The sequence below is a fragment of the Chiloscyllium punctatum genome, chromosome X, assembly GCF_047496795.1.
Source record: "Chiloscyllium punctatum isolate Juve2018m chromosome X, sChiPun1.3, whole genome shotgun sequence".
Classification (NCBI taxonomy): Eukaryota; Metazoa; Chordata; class Chondrichthyes; order Orectolobiformes; family Hemiscylliidae; genus Chiloscyllium; species Chiloscyllium punctatum.
The window spans coordinates 29,346,855-29,370,422 of NC_092791.1; the positions used below are offsets into that span (position 1 = coordinate 29,346,855).

Consider the following 23,568-nt stretch of genomic DNA (forward strand, 5'->3'; position numbering starts at 1 on the left):
CGTACCCAGTGATGGAGAGGGAGAACCCATGGGGTCTAGAACAGTCAGAACGGATATGGAGGAGCTGGGTGTGTTCTACTTCCACACCTTTTGTGTTTTTGCAGCTTTCATATAGCCCATGTGCTTGTTCAAGACCATCGCACCTATCCAAACTTTATACATCAATAGACCTGATCTCTTGTTAACCACACGTCTTACCCATGCAGGGCCATTCTTGTGGTTCCTACACCAAACTTCATTCCCTGAAGTAAACTGTCTCTCTCATTTAGTGACGTGTTGTGCCTGGTATTGGTGTTCCTGATGCTGTTTCACCCCCCCTTCCCCAGGTCTGGGAAGATCAGATTTAACCTGGTGTGGAGTCTTCTCCCCATTAGCAATCCTGCTGGAGCTCTCCTTGTAGTTGCACGAGGGGCTCTGGGACAGTTTGGGACTTAGTGAAGTTGTAGGCTGTTTCTTTAAGCCTGCCTTTAAAGTTTGGAGTGCTCTTTCTGCCAGACCATTGGATGATGGCTGTTATAGAGCTGTCCTTATATGAAAAATACCATTTGATTTGAGGATATACTCAAATTCCCTGCTGGTAAACGATGGCCTGTTATCTGTGACCAACACTTCCAGCAGTCTGTGCATTGCAAAAGATGCCCGTAGTTTTTCTATCGTCATCACCCCGAATAAACGTTTTGTATGTCCAACCACTTTGAATGGCATCTACAATGACTGAGAACATTGAGCCTGTGAAAGGACCTGCATTAGCTAATGTGTAACTGAGCCCAGGGTTTACCTGCCCATTCCCACGAATCGGTGGGGGGGGGGGGGGGGGGGGGGGGGGGAAGCTGCTAGAGGTACTTTTTGTCTTTGTTGGCACTGCCTTGTCTCCTTTAAGTAGAAACAGCAGACATTTATAGTCCATTATTATGATAAATTTATGTCCATAAAGGTATTGGTGGAACTTCCTGACTCTAAATATGATTGCCAAACCTTTCTTCTCTATCTGGTGCATTTAGGCTCTGCATTAGCCAAAGTCCAGGATGCATAGACCATCAGGTGTTCCTCTCCATTGGGCCATGTATGAGTCATACTACCTCAATGCTGTACGGGGAGGCATCGCATGTCAATGCCAGATGTTACTTGAGATCATAGTGCATCAACACCTCAGAGGATGATAGCTGTTTCTTCACTTCCCTGGCTTGACTACACAGCCATTTCCAAGGCTGACCACTTTTTCAATAGTAGGCGTAAGGGTGTCAAGATGGAGGCCACATCACCAGCCCAAAGAAAGACCGGTACAGATGGAGGAGCCAGGGCACCTTTGATCACCCTCACTTTATCTTCCAGCAGGTGTAACCCCAGTCTTGTTGACTCTGTAGCTCAAGTAATTCATTTGGGGTACCTGGAACACACATTTTTCTCTTCTAGGGTGCATGCCCGCCTGGGAGAAACATCGAAAGACTATGTCCAAGTTGTCTAAGTGCTCCTTATTGGTCTTCTCTGTTATTAGCACATCATCTAGATAAATGGCAACCTGGGGGAGACCTTGTAAAACATTCTCCATCATCCACTGAAAAACTGCACAGGCTGATGAGCCAAATGGCAGTCTCGCATATTGGTACAAACCCTTATGGGTATTAAGTGTAGCATACTTCTGGGAATCCTCATCTAACTGCAATTGCAGGTTGGCATACCTCATGTCCAGCTTTGTAAAGGTCAGTCACCCTGCCAGCTTTGCATATAAGCCCTCTGTGTGAGGGATTGGGTATTTATCTATGAGAACAAATAGTTTACCATCTGTTTAAAATCCTTGCAAGGGGGAACCGACCCTTCAGGCTTCACCATCAGTACGCCCGGTGCTGCCCATTCCACAACCTGGACTGGTTTGATGATTCCTTCCCTTTCCAGCCTCCTGATTTCTGACTCTACTTTTGCCCGTAAGGTGGGTCCCACAGAATCGCGGAATTGCCTCCTAGTCAACATGCAAGGTGGCCTTGGCTCATTTAATAGTCCCTCGACCTTCCTGAAAAACTTCCAGGTGTTCAATTAGGACCTCACTCAGGCAGCCATTTTCTAATTGAAAAAAACATGGAGCCACTCAAGGTGCATCTTTCCCAACCAATTTCACCCCATCAATCTTGGGCCCGAGCATTTTAGCTACAATCAGTGGGAACTGAACCAGCTGCTTCTCATAGGAGACTGGAACTTGATCAGTAAGGGTTCCCCGTTATAGGTTCTCAGCCTATTTGAGGTCCTGCACTAACTTAAGGATTGGAATCCAGAGCGAATTCCGTTAAAGACTGGTTCTGTGATCACTGATACAGCCGGGCCAGTGTCAACCCCCATTAGAACCGGGTGACCAGTTAACCAGATGTTTATTTTGATTGGTTCTGATTTTGATGTTGTTAAGCAATTTAACTGCTCCAAACCAGATGTAGGTGGGCTTTCCAGGGTGTGCACTCTCCTGGATACCAGCCTCTGAGTTCACTTATCTCATTTAGGTCCAGTGGGACATTTTTGCTGTCTCGAGTCTCCATACAGGAAGCACTAGAATGGTTTGCCGGCCCAGATCCTTGAGAAAATGTTAACCGTTTGGCCGAGGCTGGCCTTTGTTTTGGGGCTTTGCTGTGGGCTGGCCTAGAGTCCCTCCATTCAGGATATGCCCTGAGTGAGGCTATACAATTGCCTTCACTCAAATGGTGTTCCTCAAGCTCAGTCAGCCTGGCGAGGGTGTCCGGGCTGGTATGAGGAGCAAGTTTCATTCAAACTGGAAAAGCTGGTCACCATTTCCGGAATAATTCTGGATTTAAAATGATCCGGGATAGCATTCAGGGTGAGTCACATACATAATATCAAGACTTGTAACCAGTCTATCACAGCAATGACCTAATTAGGTTTCTGGAGACACTAGCACCTGTATTCACATTTATCCATTGATTCCTCAACTCAAAGGCCAGTGCTATGATGATAGATTGAGCACATTAAATTCATACGTTTTGCTAATTGGAAGAATGCAAGGTGATATTATTGAAACATACAAGTTTCTTTCAAAGGTTTGACAGGGGCTGCATGTTGGCTCAGTGGTAACTGTTGGGCAACTGTCTGTGTGGAGTTTGCACATTCTCCTCGTGTCTGTGTGGGTGTCCTCTGGGTGCTCTGGTTTCCTCACACAGTCCAAAGACGTGCAGGTGAGGTGAACTGGCCATGCTAAATTGCCCATAGTGTCCATGAATGTGCAGGCCAGGTGGATTAGCCATGGGAAATACATGGCTACAGGATTAGGTGGGGGTGGGATGCTATTCGGAGGGTCAGTGTGGACTTGATGGGCTGAATGGTCTGCTTCCACACAGTAGGGATTCTGTGATATGTTTCTATTTATACATGGAGAGTCCTTGACACTGATCCAGCTCCCTCAGAGCCAGCTCTCAGAGTGAGCAGAACCTCTGACATTCTTGTTTATATCTGTCAGCCAGGGCTCCCTGATTGAACCAGCTTAACAGCCCCAATCAGGAAATCCCCAATCCACCTGGATGACCTCATTACAATCACTACGGTGACAACTTCAGAAAGAGATTCTGCATCCTTAGAACAAAACAAAAAGGAACAACAGAAATTGCTGGAGAAACTCAGAAGGTCAGGCAACATCTGTGAAGAGAAAGGAAAGTTAGTATTTCAGGTCTAGTGACCCTTCTTCTGAAATAAAATGGGTTGCTTTGAGAGTAGAAGCAACAGTCAGACTGGCGAACTTAAGCAAGCAAACAAACCAAAGTGGGAAAATGAGGTCTAGGTCACACAAGAGGAAAACAGATAGTGCCAAGAAGTAGCAAGGGGGATCAGGATACAGAGCTGGCAGGAATACACTAACAGATTTCTTTCATCGTCAGAAATCTGCCATTATAAAATGATATTTTGACTTTACATTTGAAACACAAAATGTTGCTTGACTCAGAGATACACACACACACACACACTCTCTCTCACTCACACACACACACACACACACACTCCCTCGCTTCCAATACCACAACTTTATGCGATCCCTGCTCTCTTCAAATTCTGGCCTCTTGAGCATCTAGCAATTTACTTGCTCAATCATTGGTGGTCATGCTTTTAGCTGAACCCCAAACTCTGGAATTCTCTGCCTAAAACTCTCCTCCTCTCTACCTCCTTTTCCTCCTTAAATACGCTCCTTAAAGCTAACCTCTTTGACCAAGCTTCTGGTTACCTGCCCGAATAGCCCTTCATGTCACTTGGTTTGACACTAATAGGCTGACCATTCCCATCAATTTTCTGGATTCAAAAGTGGGCTTCCATTTCCCTTCCCCACTTTTATTGTTTTATAATGTCCCAAGAAACACCTCGCGATACTTTCTTATGTTAACGATTCTACATAAGTATACATTTTTGGTGTTGCATTCTGATATAGTCTCAAGCCTCCATAACTTATTTACTGCTGTTCTTATAATTGTGACTATAACTTCCACATTGTCGGTGAAATCCAAGCCAAATAAATTAGGACCAAAAATCTCTGCAAAGCCCCATGACCATGTGCAAACCGAGAGAAAACGTACCCAGTTGTTACTTAAAAATATATCCGTGGTCTATGAACTATCTAACGTTTTGCTCTGGCACAACAAAATGCATATTTATGGCCAACCGATAAGGAAAATGGTGAACCTTCCATCATACAGAGATTTCTATTGAGTTCAATTAACAAGTTTATTCCAATCTATTAAGGCCTCTTGCTGATCTCTGGCAGACACCTGCAAGCTAAGTGTGTCTTTCATCTCACAATAATTGTTAGAACTTGCACAGCTTCAGATTTAAGGCAGTTTAGGAAAAAAACAGAATCAGTTCGCATCAAGGTAAAGGATGTTTATGGAGCAAATGGAATGCATCCCCATTCCAAGTGCTCAGCATCAGAATCTGTCCCAGCTCAGGTACTTCATCACAGAATATAGATCAAAACCTTTTAATGCCATTAAAATACTGCTTCTCAACTCCAAGCACAGATCCGCATCTCCTGCTGCAACATTTGTGACATTTTCCAACCTTAAAAATCACAGCTAACTTAGCAATCTTCCACCTTGGGACCATATTTCGTTAAAAACTGAATGGAGACATTCATTTTAAAAAGCAATTCTATTCCAAGCAGAAGTTCATTTAAGAGAGTACTGTATACTTTCACAATAGATATCACACAGCTACAATCTCACCTTACTGAGGGTACAGTCTCAGGATCTGGGGTAGGCTATTTCAGACTGAGATGGGGAGAAATGTCTTCACCCAGAGAGTGGGGGAGCCTGTGGACTTCTCTGCCACAGGAAGTAGTAGAGGCCAAAACATATGATTTCAAGAAGGAGTTATAGTTCCTAGGGCTAAAGGGATCGAAAGGTAGGAAGAGGAAGTCGTACTGGGCTGAGTGATGAGTCATGATCATAGTGGAGCAGGCTCATAGGGCTGAATGGCCTACTCCTGCTCTGATTTTCTATGCTTCTATAAGTGTTGTGAAATTTACAAATTTCGAGGAAAAATCAGGTAACAGGGCGTTTCCTGATGGTGACAATGGTGACAGTTTTTTTTTGTCTTATCTCTACCAACACAGCATGCAGAAGAAAAAGGAATTCAACTCGATTGCAAGTCTCCTGAGCTCGAGTACTGGCTCACTAAATTTAAGTTTCAGCAGCATGGCCAAGCATAAATTAAAACTATATTCATGGTGGCTGTCGCTCTGGATCTGGATCCCACGATCTGTGCAATGACTTTGCTCCCTTGGTCTTCCTTTCTTTCTATAAATTTGCAAACCCGCAATAAGCAAGTTTACCACCAACCACGTACCATTAGCTTTAAGCTAACCCCTTTTCAGTCTTGGCGGCACCAAACACATTGGGCCTTCACCCACTGTGAGCAGAATCCATGCCACTAGTGTGGACCGTCAGTTTAAAACTACAGGTGGAATTCGACTTGAAATTTCACTTGAATGACTTCAGTATATTTCAGGGAAATGAGAAAGGGCTGCATGGCACTCGCTCGTGTCCATATATCTCTTTATGATATTTACAATGATCTGTTACTTCAGATGAATGTGGTTCACTAAACTGCATGGAAGAAGACACAGATTGTTCAGTTCTCAATAAAGTATATTTTTTGATGCTACCTGATTTATGACGAGAGTCATATGGGAGCCCTGACTTGCTGCAGCATGACATACCCTCCCCCCCAATAAAAAGTTACAAGCATACCTACTACTGGGTAAATAAGGCCTGACCAATCCAGAAAATACAGGGGCACCTCAGCAAACCACATTCCATTCCCTCCAAGCTCCATCTTGGGCTACTCACAACTATGGTTAATTTATGAACCTGGCCTCGTATTAAGAACCTGTTGTCACTGGGAACCAAGCTGACAAATTGACAAGTCAGGAGCCATTTGTGCTCAGGCCCATGCTCACTTAGAACTGGGTTGAGACTGTCTGAATTCATTTTAATCCATACTCTTACAGCCAGCAGAGACTTTCACCCCATCAGCCTGGAGTAGATTTGAACCCAGGTCCAATGATAAAACAACTGCAGAATCTCTTGATGCCTCAAATAATTCTTTGTGGAAAATAAAGTTTGCTAACTGAGAGTTGGTCCTGCTCTACTCAATCCACTGAAAACAAGATTGAAAATATTCCTTACCCAATATTGATACCATTCCTTGCATTCCCATTTTCTACTTGCACTTACAATGCCACAGTGTAAAAGTGAACAGACTTTTTCACAAAATCCTAGCTCCAATTTTATATCAAACAAATCTCAAATCTTCAGTCCTGTTCCCACACTTGGTTTTCTCTCAAGTCCTAGCCACTGGCACAACACATGAACATCCTGACAGGAAAAGGTTCAAGTCAAAATGCAAATGTGTTCAGTTGATGCCCTTTTAATTTGTAAAAAAATCAAGCCATGTTTTTATCCAACCAACGTAATAACACTTTATGGAGGGAAACATCACCAGAAAACAAGGTTACCTGGGCAAGGTCTGATGAACTGACATTATATGAAAAAGAAAACAATTCGTAAGAGTTGGCAATCTGTCGACTATGATTTTCAAATCCTTTCAACTTAATAGGACAAACACTGTGGTTGTCTAATAAGTCAAAAATGGTTGGGGTTTTTTGCAGAGTAGCAGAGAATGTGCCATTCTAAAGGCACCCAGCTGGGATGGAGGAGTTGGATTTAGGAAGGGAGGGTTGGTGAAGCAACGATAATTGTTGCCGATTTTAAATTTCCTAGCTAATGTCATGGGCTAATTTAAAATGGGTTGTAGAATTTGTAAAAAATATTGTTATGAGCAAAATAATTAAAAGCTACAGTTTTGTCCATCATCGGTCCAATTCTTATACTAGGGGTTTTCTTTTAAGAAAATGAATCCAATTGTTTACTTTCATCTTGCAGTGAATGTTCGAGGCCATCATCATCGCTGGGATAAACTATGGTTTCAAAGACAAAATATTTTATTCCTACTACCAGCAAACATGAAACAAAAAAAAAATGGGATTGTGAAACATGACTTAATTGTGACAAAGCATCACATCCAACTTAGCAAGAACCCCCTGTTTTGATTGGGGCATCTCTGTCTTGGTATAACGATGACTGACATTGATATAATAGTAGGTTCAATTTTTAAGTTTCATTCATATTTCAGTCACTAAACTCTACAATGATCATCCATCTTATCCCTTTCCTAATATGTGCAAGCCATATTGAAAACATCGCATGACTGCCAGTATAATCCAGATAAACACTCATTTTAAAAACCAGGGGAAAAAAAAGCATATGCTTGGAAATTGTGACTTTGTAATCATTACCCAATTGATCATAAAAAATCAAAGCAAGTTTGTGGCTGTTGCCAAGGCACTCGGGACAATGTACAAAGCTCTTTCAAATGGAAGTCAGTTACAGATCAAGGCGGAGACTGTAAAATTGCCACGAGGGAGGTATGATCCAATTTTACAAGGTACCAGAAACATGAGACCAAAATGTAGACTTAAACTTATAACTTGAGACCCATTTCCCCTCAGACAATTATTGGCACATGACTGTTAACCTTTGCAAGTGGGAAATATCAAACCTAATCTTCCAACCACACTTCTGGTACTTCAATCTGATCTTACAGCTTTGCCCCTGCAAAAAGAGCTATTAACCGTTGTCCAAGGCACTCACTTTCTGATTTATATAAAAAGGGTCCAAGTCCTCCAATGGTTCAGCAATGCATTTAGGAGGGGGGTCGCCATAGATAAATGGCAAACTTCTGCCTGCTTCAAGGTCGCTGTTTGGTTTAAGCTTATTTTGATCATCATCATCTCGGTGACTGCTGTCTTGCTTGGGGGGCTTTTTTTTCTTCTCCTCAGCAATCCGCTGCTCAATGATAGCCAAAGACTCACGGGTGAAAAGGCGGAAACTATCAGGGCCTGGCGGTGCAAGCATGTGCGCTGCCATCTTTTCATCCTGCAACAATGTCTTCAATTATGTAGCCTCCAGGATGGGACAGCTCTGTCTAAAAGAAAAATCAAAGAAACTTTAAGAATAAAATTACGGATCATCAACTAAAGAGAATTGATATTTAGCACTGAGACTACCCATTAAATATTTCCTTCAACTAATGAGAACAAAGGTTTATATTGCACCCCTGACCAGGTTTTTCAGAAATGCCCCAAAGCCTCTGCTATAGGAAGGATGTGGCGAAACTTGAAAGGGTTCAGAAAAGATTTACAAGGATATTTGCCAGGGTTGGAGGGTTTGAGCTATAGGGAGAGGCTGAATAGGCTGGGGCTGTTTTCCCTGGTGCATCAGAGGCTGAGGGGTGACCTTATAGAGGTTTATAAAATCATGAGGGGCATGGATAGGGTGAATAGACAAAGTCATTTCCCTGGGGTGGGGAAGTTCAGAACTAGAGGGCATAGGTTTAGGGTGAGAGGGGAAAGATATAAAAGAGACCTAAGGGGCAACGTTTTCACACTTTTTTGTATGGAATAAGCTGCCAGAGGAAGTGGTGGAGGCTGGTACAATTGCAACATTTAAAAGGCATCTGGATGGGTATATGAATAGGAAGGGTTTGGAGGGATATGGGCCAAGTGCTGGCAAATGGGACTAGATTAGGCTAGGATATCTGGTCGGCATGGACGGGTTGGACTGAAGGGTCTGTTTCCGTGCTGTACGTCTCTATGACTCTGAGACTGTAAATACATTGGCACTGAAATGTGGGCAAAAGGTAAAGTGTTAACATTTTCAACACTGCATTTTAAATTTGACCAATAGCTTTTCTTTATTGTTGCATAATGTGGCAAAACATGCACACTGGCACAGGGAAAGCAAGATAAGATATGTAGGAATCCAGTAATGTCCCAATTACAATTGTTGCCATGAAACCCGAAATTCAAACAGCTACCACGTTAATGCATTAACACGGACCCTTGACATCTAAAAATCTGCAGATTAACTCATCTTTGCCTCTCCAAATGCAGTGTTACATATTCAGATTATAATCTTTCAGCATAGTTCATTTGCAAACAAAATTCAGCCACAACTTAAATTTCAGCATCCCACTTCGAAAGAGCAAGTTCTCTTTTGAGTAGATCACATGATCTCAAAGGGTTTGTTTCAGGCTGGGTCTAATTCAATGAGAGCCTGCACAAGGGACAGAATATCGCCAGAATAGTGGTGGTCTTGTTTTGAGGCAGGTGAATGATTGCGAAACTTTAAGTGTTCAAAGATCTTATTTCAATGATGTGTACACTCTCCAACTACTGCAGTGTACAAGGTAATGGTCGCTTTCCATGTTACATAATGACAGCTCAAACTGGGATATGCACACATTATCAATCTAAATCTTTCATCAGAGGCTGGAGTATACCAGACCTCTTCCACATTGAACTTCCCTTCCTAACGTCACTATTTTTATTGCAGTTTCAGTTGTGACATGATATACTGAAGAGAAAAACACAATCTAGATCTGGATCGTCAGTTTGAATTCAGCAAACTGTCACCCTGCAATGGCGACTCAAAACTCATTTATTGATTTCATTACTTGTCTTAACATTATGAGGAGTCAAATCGACAAGATGCAATGTGTAATTTTACCAACAAGACATACCTCATTAAACAGTTATGATAAGATTTCATCCTGTCTTATCGTGAAACTGAAAGTCAAAGTTGGCACTGATGTTTGTAAAATCCTTCTTAGACCCGAGGCCAAGGTAAGTAACACTTAACTCAAGAAACTAGTACACAGTTGAAACCCACTCTACTTTCACCCATCCTAATTCAGCTATTACGAAGTCTAAGAGACTTGATGAATGAATGGCACCTGAACGCACCAAGTTTTACAAATAAAAACTCACACTATACAAACAAGCCTTCGGTTTATCATTATTACCACACATGTCGACGTCAAATGCCCTGGTCTCCATGCTCCCCCCCCCCCAGAATATAACACCGCCTGCCTGCCTTCAAATCTGCTTGCTCGCCTCAGTGCCAAGAACTGGAGCCATTTCGGCTCAAAGCAGCCAGAACACAGTTGCGAGCTTTTCGATTTTTTTTTGTTAACCGTTGGACCTACCTTCTGGATTTGGGTTTGTATTTTTCTGGTCTTAATTCATGTTCAGACACTGGACATTTCTTTGCAAATCCTTTGCAGATCAATGGAGCATCAATTCCAGGTTATTTCTTTATCCGATGCCTGTTTCAGCTACATCAGCAGGAAGGTAATCAATAATGAATGGCAATCACGTGTCCAGCATAGAGGCTGCAAGCTGAAATTTAAAATGCAGTTTTTAATCGCTCAAACGATAAAATATTAACATTAAAGAAAAACACAGAGGGGGGTGAACTGATAAACCAATGCCAGGTATCATAAATATAACCATGTTGATTGAACTGATGTGAAATTGCAAGGGTAAGAGCACACAATCGTTCTCAATCAAAATAAGCATAGAATACTTGCTACAGTACACCTCATTACCAACCCGTCACTGGTTCTCGCTGTAACTAGCAACGCCGCTCCCTGTGCTACATCTGATGTTTTTTTTTAGCTGTGCAGGTTGAATTTTAATGGCAAAATGTGGTTGCAGTGGACTTGTTTATATAAGCAGATCGGTCTAAGAGATGCACAATATAAATACAGTGCAAAAACCACACCCAAGTCAAAGCCATGCAAAGAGCCCACTGTAGCAAGTGGACAGGGGAAGTGGGGGGGGGTGGGGGAGCACAATCTTGACGTCCCTAATTGCTTCCCGGTGTAGTCGCCCTCTCCTCTTGGCCAATGGCTCATTGGAAATAAAATCCTGCAATTTGCCTGAGCTGCCAAGCACTTATTAACCGGAGGGTCGAGTGGCATTTACGGCACTGCCAACCAGCCCCACGTGAAATGTATACTGGAACAAGACGGGGTGGGGGTTGGTATTTCAGAGACTGTTGAATGGGCGTGGGCCTGACAGATCAGGAAGCGTGGAAGTGTTCTTCTTAGAAATGTCGCTGTACTATTTTTTTCGGGGGGGGGGGGGGTCAAGAAAAAAATGAGATTGGGGTCAAAACCTAGCAGCTGGTGCTGTCAATTCACCACTGCAACTCTTGTCTGTAAGCTCAGAGAGGACTTCAGGGGCTAATGTGTATGTGTCAGAGAGAGAAAGAGAGACACATACAGATTGGGCAACACCATGCAAATAAATGCAATATGTGCATATACAATAACCAGAAACAATATGGGGAGGGAGGAGGAAAAGCCAGACACATCGATTACCCTCAGAAAGGTGGAGGAGATGGGATAGCTCAAGTTTTCCACTATTTGCCACGAATGCAAGACTTTTATCCACTGATCAAGGAATGCATATTTTTCCAAAGCATAAGATGCATCAACAACAAATGCACCAAAGTCAATAACTCATTACCAACTCTTGAAAGCATTAATTTCTTTTTGTTATAAATTGGAAACCAAATTATGCAATAAACTGTATGACATTTTGCATGTTATCTGCAGCATGGACCCAAGATGATTATTTCCTGGGCCTTTTTTTCCGAACCAAGAAAAAAGATGCAATTCCAAAACATCTTAAACTTAGCCACACATTCATTCAGAAAAAGAATTCCCCTCTTCCCTCTCCTCAAAAATAAATCAGGAACTCCCTTTGCCACATCACACCTCCAGGCCTCTGCCACACACCGACCTGACACTATGACCACTTCATCCCCACAACTGGCACTCCAGATCCCATAACAAATCCCAATTTCCACCCACCAACACATCCTAGAGGTCTCAGAACAGCCTTCCCTTAACACATCAATCGCTAGTGTGTACAGAGAATGCAATAGGTGTAAATAATTAATATTAAGATATATAGGGCTAGGTTCACTGGCTTCAAGAGAGGGGGTGGGTAGGAAGAGGAGATACTGCAGTCTTCAGGCATCCAGTACTTTTTATGCCGATCCTTACCAAAATCCCAACCTGACTCGCCTCTGTCAAATAATGTCTGCTTATATAATTCAGACAGAGAGAGATAAAGGGGGTTGGGGGAGAGAGAAAGAGGGAAGGAGCAGGAGAGAGGGGGAGGAGGAGAAAGGTATGGGGACAGACAGAGAGAAGGGGAGGAGACAGAGAAACACAGATTAGGAGAAGAGACACATAGAGAGAGAGAGGAGTGGAAGAGAGAGGAGGGTGGGAGGAGGGCGTGGGGCGGGGGGGAGAGAGGATACAGAGGGGAGATGTGAAAAGAGAGGAGGGGACGGAAAGAGAGTACAGGGTAGGGAAAAAGGGAGAAGAGAGAGAGAAGAAAGGTGGGCAAGACACAGCAGAGACAAGAGAAGTGGAGAACGGAAGAGATGGGGAAGGGGAGGTGAAGGAGGGATGGAAAGGAGAGAGGGAGGGAGCAAAGCAGAGAGGGGAGAGGGAAAGGGAGGGGGAAAGGAGGCAGGGGGAGAGAGGAGGAGGGAGGGAGGGATGGACGAGAGAGGGGAAGGGAGGCAGAGAATGAGAGGGGGAGAGAGCTGGGTAGGGAGGGATGGAGGGGGGGGGAAGAGAGAGGGGGAGAGAGATATGTAGACAGAGAAAAACAATGGGAAGAGAGGAGGGAGTGGAGGATAAGGGAAAGGAAGGAGGGGGATGGAGAGGAGGTAAGAGAATGGAGAGGGGAGAAGTGGATAAGGGGGAGGAGAGAATGAAGGGGGAGGGGGAGAATAGGAGGAAGGAGAAGGGGGAGGGGAAAGACAGAAAAAAGAGAGGAGGAAGAGAGAGAGAATTACAGGGGGAGAGAGAGGAGGGGAGAGAAAGAGAGCAGAGGGAGAGAATGGAGACAGAGAGTAGATGTGAGAGATTTGGGAGGAGATAGAGACAGAAATGTGACTGGGGAGAGATGGGTGCATGGGGCAAGGGACAGAGAGTGGGAGGAGGAATAAAGAGGGGGGAGGAATAAGAGAGAGGAGGGAGAGACAGAGTGGGGTTGCAAGCAACAGAGATATGGAGAGAGAGAGAAGAGAGTGGGAAGGGGAGAAGGGGGAGTTAGAGGGGCAGGGGGAGGAAGGGTGAAAGGAGGGGAAGGGAAGAGCGGAAAAGGGGAGAGGAGGAGAGAGAAAGGTAGAGGGGGTGCAAGAGAGAGAGGGGAAGGGGGTAAAGAGAGTGGCGGGGAGAAAGAGGGGGGAAAGAGTGGAAGGGGAGGGATGGGGAGAGTTGGGAGGGGGGTGAATTGGGGGAGAGTTGGGAGGATAGAGAGGAAGGAGAGGTGGGAGAGCAGGGGTAAGTGAGGGGGAAAGTAGGGGTGAGTAAGAGGGAAAGTTGGGGGATTGAGAGGGAGAGAGGGCAAGAGAGGGAGAGGGAAAGGGGAAGTGGGAAAGAGGGGTGGAGGGAGAGATACAGAAGGGATGGAGAGTTGGGTACAGACAGGAAAAGACACAGGGGCTAGGAGGAGAAGGAGAGAGTAGGAAAGAGGGAGAGGGGTTATGGAGAGATAGGGAAGGGGAATGAAGAGAGTATAGTAGAAGAGTGAGAGGGAGAGTGGAGGAGAGAGTGGGAAGGATGGGAGGGAGGAAGAAAGGAAGGGGGAGAGACAGAGGGGGTTGGATGGGGATGGGGAAGAGGAGAGGATGGGGATGGGGATGGGGAAGGAGATGGGGAGAAGATGGGGATGGGTCGGGGGGGGGGGAGGATGGAGAAGGGGAAGGGGAGAGGATGGAGATGGGGAAGGGGAGAGGATGGGGATGGGGAAGGGGAGAGGATGGGGATGGGGATGGGGAAGGAGATGGGGAGAGGATGGGGGTGGGGAAGGGGAGAGGATGGGGGTGGGGATGGGGAAGGAGATGGGGAGAAGATGGGGATGGGTCGGGGGGGAGGATGGAGAAGGGGAGGGGGGGAGGATGGAGAAGGGGAAGGGGAGAGGATGGAGATGGGGAAGGGGAGAGGATGGGGATGGGGAAGGGGAGAGGATGGGGATGGGGAAGGGGAGAGGATGGGGATGGGGAAGGGGAGAGGATGGGGATGGGGAAGGGGATAGGATGGGGGTGGGGAAGGGGAAGGAGATGGGGAGAGATGGGGATGGGTCAGGGGGGAGGATGGAGAGGATGGAGAAGGGGAAGGGGGGTTGATGGGGATGGGGAAGGGGAGAGGATGGGGGTGGGGAAGGGGAGAGGATGGGGGTGGGGAAGGGGAGAGGATGGGGATGGGGAGAAGAAGGGGAAGGGGAAGGGGAGAGGAGGGAGATGGGGAAGGGGAGAGGATGGGGATGGGGAGAAGAAGGGGAAGGGGAAGGGGAGAGGAGGGAGATGGGGAAGGGGAGAGGAGAGGGATGGGGAAGGGGAGAGGTTGGGGATGGGGAAGGGGAGAGGAGGGGGAAGGGGAGAGGAGGGGGAAGGGGAGAGGAGGGGGAAGGGGAGAGGAGGGGGAAGGGGAGAGGAGGGGGAAGGGGAGAGGAGGGGGATGGGGAGAGGAGGGAGATGGGGAGAGGAGGGGGATGGGGAGAGGAGGGGGATGGGGAGAGGAGGGGGATGGGGAGAGGAGGGGGATGGGGAGAGGAGGGGGGATGGGGAAGGGGAGAGGATGGGGAAGGGGAGAGGATGGAGAAGGGGAAGGGGAGAGGATGGGGATGGGGAAGGGGAGAGGATGGGGATGGGGAAGGGGAGAGGAGGGGGATGGGGAAGGGGAGAGGAGGGGGATGGGGAAGGGGAGAGGAGGGGGATGGGGAAGGGGAGAGGATGGTGAAAGGGAGAAAGGGGGTGGGGAAGGGGAGAGGAGGGGGATGGGAAGGGGAGATGGGGAGAAGGGGAAGGGGAGAGGATGGGGAAGGGGAGAGGTTGGGGATGGGGAGAGGTTGGGGATGGGGAAGGGGAGAGCATGGGGAAGGGGAGAGAAGGGAGATGGGGAAGGGGAGAAGATGTGTAAGGGGTAGGTAAAAGGATGAGAATGGGAAAGGGGAGAGGATGGAGACAGCAAAGGGGAGAAAATGGGGATAGGGAAGGGGAGAGGATGGAGATGGGGAAGGGGAGAGGTTGGAGATGAGGATGGGGAGAGGATGGGGAAGGGGAGAGAATGGGAATGGGGAAGGGGAGAAGATGGAGATGGGGAGAGGATGGAGATGGGGAAGGGGAGAGGATGGGGATGGGGAAGGGGAGAGGATGGGGATGGGGAAGGGGAGAGGATGGGGATGGGGAAGGGGAGAGGATGGGGATGGGGAAGGGAAGAGGATGGGGATGGGGAAGGGAAGAGGATGGGGATGGGGAAGGGAAGAGGATGGGGATGGGGAAGGGAAGAGGATGGGGATGGGGAAGGGGAGAGGATGGGGATGGGGAAGGGGAGAGGATGGGGATGGGGAAGGGGAGAGGATGGGGATGGGGAAGGGGAGAGGATGGGCAAGGGGAGAGGAGAGGGATGGGGAAGGGGAGAGGAGAGGGATGGGGAAGGGGAGAGGTTGGGGATGGGGAAGGAGAGAGTTTGGGGATGGGGAAGGAGAGAGGATGGGGATGGGGAAGGTAGGGGAAGGGGAGAGGATGGGCAAGGGGAAGGGGAGAGGAGAGAGATGGGGAAGGGGAGAGGATGGGGAAGGGGAAGGGGAGAGGATGGGGATGGGGAAGGGGAGAGGATGGGGATGGGGAAGGGGAGAGGATGGGGATGGGGAAGGGGAGAGGATGGGGATGGGGAAGGGGAGAGGAGAGAGATGGGGAAGGGGAGAGGATGGGGATGGGGAAGGGGAGAGGATGGGGATGGGGAAGGGGAGAGGATGGGGATGGGGAAGGGGAGAGGATGGGGATGGGGAAGGGGAGAGGATGGGGATGGGGAAGGGGAGAGGAGAGAGATGGGGAAGGGGAGAGGATGGAGATGGGGAAGGGGAGAGGATGGGGATGGGGAAGGGGAGAGGATGGGGATGGGGAAGGGGAGAGGATGGGGATGGGGAAGGGGAGAGGATGGGGATGGGGAAGGGGAGAGGATGGGGATGGGGAAGGGGAGAGGATGGGGATGGGGAAGGGGAGAGGATGGGGATGGGGAAGGGGAGAGGATGGGGATGGGGAAGGGGAGAGGAGAGAGATGGGGAAGGGGAGAGAATGGAGATGGGGAAGGGGAGAGTTTGGGGATGGGGAAGGGGAGAGGATGTGGAATGGGAAGGGGAGAGGACGGGGATGGGGAAGGGGAGAACATGGGGATGGGGAGAGAATGGAGATGGGGAAGGTGAGGGGATGGGGAAGGTGAGGGGATGGGGAAGGTGAGGGGATGGGGAAGGGGAGGGGATGGGGAAGGTGAGGGGATGGGGAAGGTGAGGGGATGGGGAAGGGGAAAGAATGGAGAAAGGGAAAGAATGGAGAAGGGGAAAGAATGGAGAAGGGGAAAGAATGGAGAAGGGGAGAGGATGGGGAAGGGGAGACGATATGGAAGGGGAGAGGATGGGGAAGGGGAAGGGGAGACGACAGAGATGGGCAAGGGGAGACGAGAGGGATGAGGAAGGGGAGAGGAGGGGGATGGGGAGAGGTTGGGGATGGGGAAGGGGAGAGGATGGGGATGGGGAAGGGGAGAGGATGGGGATGGGGAAGGGGAGAGGATGGGGATAGGGTAAGGGAAGAGGATGGGGAAGGGGAAGGGGAGAGGATGGGGATAGGGTAAGGGAAGAGGATGGGGATAGGGTAAGGGAAGAGGATGGGGATAGGGTAAGGGAGGGGATGGGGAAGGGGAGGGGATGGGGAAGGGGAGAGGATGGGGAAGGGGAGAGGATGGGGAAGGGGAGAGGATGGGGATGGGGAGAGGATGGGGAAGGGGAGAGGATGGGGAAGGGGAGAGGATGGGGAAGGGGAGAGGATGGGGAAGGGGAGAGGATGGGGAAGGGGAGAGGATGGGGAAGGGGAGAGGATGGGGATGGGGAGAGGATGGGGAAGGGGAGAGGATGGGGAAGGGGAGAGGATGGGGAAGGGGAGAGGATGGGGATGGTGAAGGGGAAGGGGAGAGGAGGGGGATGGGGAAGGGGAGAGGAGGGGGATGGGGAAGGGGAGAGGATGGAGATGGGGAAGGAGGGAAGATGGGGAAGGGGAAGGGGAGAGGATGGGGATGGGGATGGGGAAGGGGAGAGGATGGGAAAGGGGAGAGGAGGAGGATGGGAAAGGGGAGAGGATGGAGATGGGGATGGGGATAGGGAAGGGGAGAGGCGGGGGATGGGGAAGGGGTGAGAAGGGGGATAGGGAAGGGGAGAGGATGTGAATGGGAAAGGGGAGAGGCTGGAGATGGGGAAGGGGAGAGGATGGAGATGAAGGAGGGGAGAGGATGGGGATGGGGAAGGGGAGAGGAGGGGGATGGGGAAGGGGAGAGGAGGGGGATGGGGAAGGGGAGAGGAGGGGGATGGGGAAGGGGAGAGGAGGGGGATGGGGAAGGGGAGAGGAGGGGGATGGGGAAGGGGAGAGGAGGGGGATGGGGAAGGGGAGAGGAGGGGGATGGGGAAGGGGAGAGGAGGGGGATGGGGAAGGGGAGAGGAGGGGGATGGGGAAGGGGAGAGGAGGGGGATGGGGAAGGGGAGAGGAGGGGGATGGGGAAGGGGAGAGGAGGGGGATGGGGAAGGGGAGAGGAGGGGGAAGGGGAAGGGGAGAGGAGGGGGATGGGGAAGGGGAGAGGAGGGGGATGGGGAAGGGGAGAGGAGGGGGATGGGGAAGGGGAGAGGAGGGGGATGGGGAAGGGGAGAGGAGGGGGATGGGGAAGGGGAGAGGAGGGGGATGGGGAAGGGGAGAGGAGGGGGATGGGGAAGGGGAGAGGAGGGGGATGGGGAAGGGGAGAGGAGGGGGATGGGGAAGGGGAGAGGAGGGGGAAGGGGAGAGGAGGGGGATGGGGAAGGGGAGAGGAGGGGGATGGGGAAGGGGAGAGGAGGGGGATGGGAAAGGGGAGAGGAGGGGGATGGGAAAGGGGAGAGGAGGGGGATGGGGAAGGGGAGAGGATGGGGATGGGGATGGGGAGAGTATGGGGATGGGGAAGGGGAGAGAATGGGGATGGGGAAGGGGAGAGAATGGGGATGGGGAAGGGGAGAGGATGGAGATGGGGAAGGAGGGAAGATGGGGAAGGGGAAGGGGAGAGGATGGGGATGGGGATGGGGAAGGGGAGAGGATGGGAAAGGGGAGAGGAGGAGGATGGGAAAGGGGAGAGGATGGAGATGGGGAAGAAGAGAGGATGGGGATGGGGAAGAAGAGAGGATGGGGATGGGGATGGGGATGGGGATAGGGAAGGGGAGAGGCGGGGGATGGGGAAGGGGTGAGAAGGGGGATAGGGAAGGGGAGAGGATGTGAATGGGAAAGGGGAGAGGCTGGAGATGGGGAAGGGGAGAGGATGAGAATGGGGAAGGGGAGAGGATGGAGATGAAGGAGGGGAGAGGATGGGGATGGGGAAGGGGAGAGGATGGGGATGGGGAAGGGGAGAGGAGGGGGATGGGGAAGGGGAGAGGATGGGGATGGGGAAGGGGAGAGGAGGGGGATGGGTAAAGGGGAGAGGATGAGAATGGGGAAGGGGAGAGAATGGAGATGAAGGAGGGGAGAGGATGGGGATGGGGAAGGGGAGAGGATGGGGATGGGGAAGGGGATGGGGAAAGTGAAAGGAGGAGGATGGGGAAGGGGAGAGGATGAGAATGGGGAAGGGGAGAGGCTGGAGAGGGGGAAGGGGAGAGGAGAGGGATGGGGAAGGGGAGAGGATGGAGATGGGGAAGGGAAGAGATTGGGGATGGGGAAGGGAAGAGATTGGGGATGGGGAAGGGAAGAGATTGGGGATGGGGAAGGGGAGAGGATGGGGATGGGGAAGGAGAGAGGATGGGGATGGGGAAGGGGAGAGGATGGGGATGGGGAAGGGGAGAGGAGGGAGATGGCGAAGGGGAGAGGATGGAGATGGGGAAGGGAGAGGATGGAGATGGGGAAGGGGAGAGGATGGGGATGGGGAAGGAGAGAGGATGGGAATGGGAGAGGATGGGGATGGGGAAGGGGAGAGGATGGGGATGGGGATGGGGATGGGGATGGGGAAGGGGAGAGGATGGAGATGGCGAAGGGGAGAGGAGAGGGATGGGGAAGGGGAGAGGATGGAGATGGGGAAGGGGAGAGGATGGGGATGGGGAAGGGGAGAGGATGGGGATGGGGAAGGGGAGAGGATGGGGATGGAAAGGGGAGCGGATGGGGAAGGGGAGAGGATGGGAAAGGGGAGAGGATGGGAAAGGGGAGAGGATGGGAAAGGGTAGAGGATGGGAAAGGGTAGAGGATGGAGATGGAGATGGGGAAGTGGAGGGGATGGGGAAGGGGAAGGGGAGAGGATGGGGATGGAAAGGGGAGCGGATGGGAAAGGGGAGAGGATGGGAAAGGGGAGAGGATGGGAAAGGGTAGAGGATGGAGATGGAGATGGGGAAGTGGAGGGGATGGGGAAGGGGAAGGGGTGAGGATGGGGATGGGGAGAGGATGGGGATAGGGAAGGGGAGACAATGGGCATAGGGTAGGGGAGAGGATGGAGATGGAGATGAGGAAGGGGAGAGGATGGTGATGGGAAGGGTAGAGGATGGGAATGGGGAAGGGTAGAGGATGGGAATAGGGTCGGGGAGAGGATGGGGAAGGGGAAGGGGAGACGATGGAGATGGAGATGGGGAAGGGGAGAGAATGGAGATGGGGAAGGGGAAGGGGAGAGGATTGGGAAGAGGAAAAGGAGAGGATGGGGATGGGGAAGGAAAGAGGATGGGGAAGGGGAGAGGATGGGGATGGGGAAGGGGAAGGGGAAGGGGAGAGGATGGGGATGGGGAAGGGGAGAGGATGGGGAAGGGGAAGGGGAGACGATGGAGATGGAGATGGGGAAGGGGAGAGAATGGAGATGGGGAAGGAGAGAGAATGGAGATGGGGAAGGGGAAGGGGAGAGGATTGGGAAGAGGAAAAGGAGAGGATGGGGATGGGGAAGGGGAGAGGATGGGGATGGGGAAGGGGAAGGGGAGAGGATGGGGATGGGGAAGGGGAGAGGATGGGAAAGGGGAGAGGATGGAGATGGGGAAGGGTAGAGGATGGGAAAGGGGAGAGGATGGAGATGGGGAAGGGTAGAGGATGGGGAAGGGGAGAGGATGGAGAAGGGGAGAGGATGGAGATTGGGAAGGGGAGGGGATGGGGAAGGGGAAGGGGTGAGGATGGGAATGGGAAGGGGAGACAATGGGCATAGGGTAGGGGAGAGGATGGAGAAGGGGAGAGGATGGAGATTGGGAAGGGGAGAGGATGGGGAAGGGGAGAGGATGGTGATGGGGAAGGGTAGAGGATGGGGATGGGGGAATGGTAGAGGATGGGGATGGGAAATGGTAGAGGATGGGAAATGGTAGAGGATGGGGATGGGTAAGGGTAGAGGATGGGGATAGGGTAAGGGAGGGGATGGGGAAGGGTAGAGGATGGGGATGGGTAAGGGGAGAGGATGGGGATGGGGATGGAGATGAGGAAGGGGTGGGGATGGGGAAGGGGAGAGGATGGAGATGGGGATGGGGAAGGGGAGAGGATGGGGATAGGGAAGGGGAGAGGATTGGGAAGAGGAAAAGGAGAGGATGGGGATGGGGATGGGGAAGGGGAGAGGATGGGGATGGGGAAGGGGAGAGGATTGGGAAGAGGAAAAGGAGAGGATGGGGATGGGGAGAGGATAGGAATGTGGAGAGGTTGGGGATGGGGAGAGGTTGGGGATGGGGAGAGGTTGGGGATGGGGAGAGGTTGGGGATGGGAAGGGGAGAGGATGGGAATGTGGAGAGGTTGGGGATGGGGAGAGGTTGGGTTTGGGGAGAGGTTGGTGATGGGAAGGGGAGAGGAGAGGGATGGGGAAGGGGAGAGGAGAGGGATGGGGAAGGGGAGAGGAGAGGGATGGGGAAGGGGAGAGGAGAGGGATGGGGAAGGGGAGAGGATGGGGATGGAGAGAGGAAGGAGATGGGGAAGGTGAGGGGATGGGGAAGGGGAAGGGGAGAGGAGGGAGATGTGGAAGGGGAGAGGAGCGGGATGGGGAAGGGGAGAGGAGGGGGATGGGAAAGGGGAAAGGAGGGGGATGGCGAGAGGTTGGGGATGGGGAAGGGGAGAGGATGGAGAAGGGGAAGGGAAGAGGATGGAGATGGGGAAGAAGAGAGGATGGGGATGGGGATGGGGAAGTGGAGAGGATGGGGAAGGGGAGGGGATGGGGAAGGGGAGGGGATGGGGAAGGGAAGTGGATGGGGAAGGGGAGAGGAGGGGGATGAGGAAGGGGAGAGGAGGGGATGAGGAAGGGGAGAGGCTGGAGATGGGGAAGGGGAGAGGCTGGAGATGGGGAAGGGGAGAGGCTGGAGATGGGGAAGGGGAGAGGCTGGAGATGGGGAAGGGGAGCGGGTGGGGAAGAGGAGAGGAGGGGAATGGGGAAGTGGAGAGGAGAGGGATGGGGAAGGAGAGATTATGAGAATGGGGAAGGGGAGAGGATGGGGATGGAGATGGGGAAGGGGAGAGGATGGAGATTGGGAAGGGGAGAGAATGGGGATGGGGAAGGGAGAGGATGGGGATGGGGAAGGGGAGAGGATGGAGATGGGGAAGGGGAGAGGATGGGGATGGGGAAGGGGAGAGGATGGGGATGGGGAATGGAAGAGGATGGGGAAGGGGAAGGGGAGAGGATGGGGTTAGGGAAGGGGAGAGGATGGGGTTAGGGAAGGGAGAGGATGGGGAAGAGAAGAGGATGGGGGTAGGGTCGGAGAGAGGATGGGGAAGGGGAAGGGGAGAGGATGGGGATGGGGAAGGAGAGAGGATGGGGATGGGGAAGGGGAGAGGATGGGGATGGAAATGAGAGAGGGTGGGAAAGGGGAGAGGATGGGGAAGGGGAGAGGTTGGAGATGGAGATGGGGAAGGGGAAGGGGAGAGGATTGGGATGGGGATGGGGAAGGGGGAGGATGGGGAAGGGGAGAGGATGGGGATGGGGAGAGGATGGGGATGGGGAAGGGGGGAGGATGGGGAAGGGGAGAGGATGGGGATGGGGAGAGGATGGGGATGGGGAGAGGATGGGGATGGGGAGAGGATGGGGATGGGGAGAGGATGGGGATGGGGAGAGGATGGGGATGGGGAGAGGATGGGGATGGGGAAGGGGAGAGTATGGGGATGGGGAGAGTATGGGGATGGGGAGAGTATGGGGATGGGGAAGGGGAGAGTATGGGGAAGGGGAAGGGGAGAGGATGGGGATGGGGAGAGGATGGGGAAGGGGAGAGGATGGGGATGGGGAGAGGATAGAGAAGGGGAGAGGATGGGGATGGGGAGAGGATAGAGAAGGGGAGAGGATAGGGAAGGGGAGAGGATAGGAAGGGGAGAGGATAGGGAAGAAGGGGTAGGGGGGTACAGGGAAGGAAGGGTAAGGAAGGAAGGGGGAGGGGGACGGTGAAGGAAGGAGTAGGGCTTGAGGGAGGGGGAAGGAAGGGGGGGAGGGGTCAGGGGAGGGAGAGGGAAGGGGTGGAGAAAGCAAGGGGAAGGGGAGGGAGAGGACAGGACTGGGAAGGAAGGGAGAGGGGGAAGCAAGGGGGGATGGGAAGGAATGGGCAGGGAAGAAGATGGTGGTTGGGTGGAAGGGAGGATGAGTGGGTGGGGAAGGAAGCGGAGGGGAATTAAGGGTGAGGGGGTAAGGGAAAGGGGAAGGGGAGAGGAAGGAAAGGAGAGTGGGGAAGGGAATGGAGTGTGAGGGGCACAAAAGCGGGAGGGGAGGGGAGGGGAGGGGTGAGGGGGAAGGAGAAGGGTGAGGGTTAAGTAAAAGGAATGGGGAGGTTTGGAGGGAAGGAATGGGGCGGGGAATGGAGGGGGAGGGAGGAGAGGAAGGGGAATTAGGAAAGGAGGGGAGAGGGGAGGAGGGAAGGAGAGGAGAGGGATAGGGGAAAATGAGGGGAGGGGAAGGGCAGGGGGAATTGGACAGGGGAGGGGAAGATGACAGTGGAAGGGGGAGGGGGGAATGGGAAGTGGGGAGGGGAAGGGGAAGAGGAAGAAGGGGAAGTGGAGGGGAAGGGGAGGTCTGAGTGAAGAGCAGAGAGTGGTGAGGGAGGGGAGGGGAGGGGAGGGAACTGGGAGGGAGTGGAAGAGGAAAGGGGAGGGGGAGTGAAGGGGATGTGGAGGGGGGGGGAGG

The 23,568-nt window shown here is 51.6% G+C and overlaps 1 protein-coding gene across 12 annotated transcripts in view; it reads right to left on the reverse strand.

The window, feature by feature from the left end:
- Positions 1 to 23,568, reverse strand: part of LOC140471320 (sodium channel protein type 8 subunit alpha-like) — a 512,936-nt gene that overhangs the window by 483,373 nt on the left and 5,995 nt on the right. For all 12 annotated transcript variants that reach the window (XM_072567324.1, XM_072567320.1, XM_072567321.1 and 9 more), the window contains exons 2-3: positions 10,585 to 10,777; positions 8,190 to 8,523 (exon numbers count right to left, since the gene is read on the reverse strand). In XM_072567324.1, the coding sequence (XP_072423425.1) occupies positions 8,190 to 8,465 (276 nt within the window). In that variant the 5' untranslated portion in view covers positions 8,466 to 8,523; positions 10,585 to 10,777. The remainder of the gene's footprint in view (positions 1 to 8,189; positions 8,524 to 10,584; positions 10,778 to 23,568) is intronic.